Source organism: Gigantopelta aegis, chromosome 1, assembly GCF_016097555.1.
Source record: "Gigantopelta aegis isolate Gae_Host chromosome 1, Gae_host_genome, whole genome shotgun sequence".
Classification (NCBI taxonomy): Eukaryota; Metazoa; Mollusca; class Gastropoda; order Neomphalida; family Peltospiridae; genus Gigantopelta; species Gigantopelta aegis.
This window is the reverse complement of record NC_054699.1, coordinates 42020417-42022820: the sequence shown is the minus strand read 5'-3', so window position 1 is coordinate 42022820 and position 2404 is coordinate 42020417. Positions and strand designations below refer to the sequence as shown.

The 2404-nt window shown below is 49.4% G+C and overlaps 1 protein-coding gene across 1 annotated transcript; it reads left to right on the top strand.

The window, feature by feature from the left end:
- Positions 1-235: 235 nt before the first annotated feature.
- Positions 236-2095, top strand: LOC121375160 (leukocyte elastase inhibitor-like). Its single transcript, XM_041502434.1, has one exon. It carries the CDS (start codon positions 568-570, stop codon positions 1738-1740), a length of 1173 nt encoding a protein of 390 aa, XP_041358368.1. The 5' UTR covers positions 236-567; the 3' UTR covers positions 1741-2095.
- Positions 2096-2404: the final 309 nt, after the last annotated feature.

Genomic DNA, 2404 nt, shown 5'->3' with positions numbered 1-2404 from the left:
GAATAATACGAAATCTTGGGTGGGTGAACATATGGTTAAGGACCACACAGATAATGAGAGAGGAAACCCGCTGTCGCCACTTCATGGGCTACTCTTTTCGATTAGCAGCAAGGGATCTTTTATATGCACCATCCCACAGACAGGATAACACATACCACGGCCTTTGATATACCAGTCGTGGTGCACTGGCTGGAGCGAGAAATAGCCCAATGGGCCCACCGACGGATCTGGAATATTCAGCGCAATCCTGACGTATGTTCTATAACTTTTGAATGATTTTTTAAAATGAACATTTAATTGACCCAGCAGGTAGCGTATCCTTTTGGTAATGTAATTGTGTTAGGACATGGGCGGGACGTAAATACGTGGCGTTGTGTGCACTGGTTGGAACGAGAAATAGCGTAATGGGTCCAGTGACGGGGATCGATCCTAGACGAGCGCTTTACCACTGGGATACGTCCCGCCCCGTCATAATCTAAATTTGATGTCGTGGCCTCGCTAGACGTACCTGAATAACACCTGACCGATTATATGTCTTTTGTTTGTTTTCTGTTTTAGACAAGTACAATGACACAAGAGGAAAACACGTTAAAGTCCGGTGCACGATCTTCCGCCTTGAAGGAAGCCATCAACCGTCTTTCCGTAAGTCTGTACCGCCACCTGGCGAAGGCAAACAAAGATGTGGTTGTGTCCCCTTACTTCGTTTCGGCAGCAGTGGCGATGGTGTACTTGGGAGCGAGGTCGAAGACGGCCACGCAGATCGAGGAAGCGATGAACTGGTCGGCCCTATGTGACCATCTCACAGAGACGTTTTCGCACTCCTTGGACTCGCTGACACAAAAGGAGACGAAGGACAGCCTCAAGGCAGCAACTCGGATGTTCATCGCCAATGGGTTCACGATACTGAACGAGTATCTGGAGATGACGGAGAGGCATCTGAAGGCAGCAACGGAGCACGTGGACTTCGAGGGTGGCTGCGAGAAAGGGCGGAAGCGGATCAACGCCTGGCTGGAGGACGAGACGTCTGGAGCTGTGAAGGAGATGCTTCCGCCCGGCAGCGTCGGAGACTTCACCAAACTGCTGCTCGTCAACTGCGTCTGCTTCAGCGGCAGGTGGAACTACCCCTTCAACAAGAGCGACACGCAGACGGACACGTTCAAGACTCTGGAAGGGGAGAAAGTCCAGGTGTCCATGATGAACATGTGCAAACTCTTCCCGTACGTCGCGCTCACCGATCTCAAGTGTCGTCTGGTCGAACTTCCGTACGTCAACCGACACCTTAGCATGTTCCTCTTCCTGCCCGTGCAGGCTTCGTGCCTGCGCGACCTGGAGGCGGGGCTTCTTATGGGCGAACAGACACTGCAGCACTTGCTGGACGCCGTCAAACCGACTCTCGTGCACGTCAGTCTGCCCAAGTTCCGTATGACGTCACAGTACGACATGCGTGACGTGCTGGCATCTGTCGGGATGACGTACGCGTTCAAAGACGCCGCGGACCTGTCCGGCATCACGGGAAATGCGGGTCTCCACATATCACAGTTCGTGCACCACACGGTTCTCGGGGTGGACGAGGAAGGCAATGAAGAGAACGACGGCTCGGTGAGAAACTGTGGGCCGAGTCCCTTTCGTTCAAAACTCGTCTACTTCATTGTGAACCACCCGTTTATCTTCGTTGTGCGGGACAACCGGACTGGAGTTATCTTATTCATAGGGAAGGTGCTGAAGCCAGTGCAAAGTTAACATCTTCTTACGTCGGTTTTCCGGGCACAAACCCTGACCTGCATTTATGAAGTCATTAATCCAGAGACAACACACAAACACAGGGTCATATTTATGAGACAATTAAAAACATTTACAGAAGATTCAATCTTGTCGGTTTGAGGGCACAAACCCAGGCCTATAGGTGCTTATGAAATACTGAAATGTAGACAATGTGCTTATGAAATACTGAAATCTAGAGAATGTGCTTATGAAATAATGAAATCTAGAGACTGTCCTCATGAAGCAATAATATCTAGAGACGAGACACAAACTTATACAATTAGTGCTTATGAATTGGTGAAATCTAGAGATGATACACAAACGGTGTTTTGCCTGTGAAATGATAAAACCAAATACACTGCTTTGAAATAATGAGATCTAGAGGCAAAATACAAATCCTAGCCTGAGAGATAGAGAGAGAGAGAGAGGGGGGGGGGGGGGGGGGGGGGGGAGGATTGAGAGGGGGGGGGGAATGAGGGAGGTGAGACAGACCGACAGTAACCAGCAGAGTGACAACGACAACACAATTTTACAATTACTATGGCGTCGGACATGATAGTTAGAGAACACAGATAATTACAGAGCGTAAACACCCGCTACTCTTTTCGATTTAGCAGCAAGTGATTCATGGTGAGTTTTATAT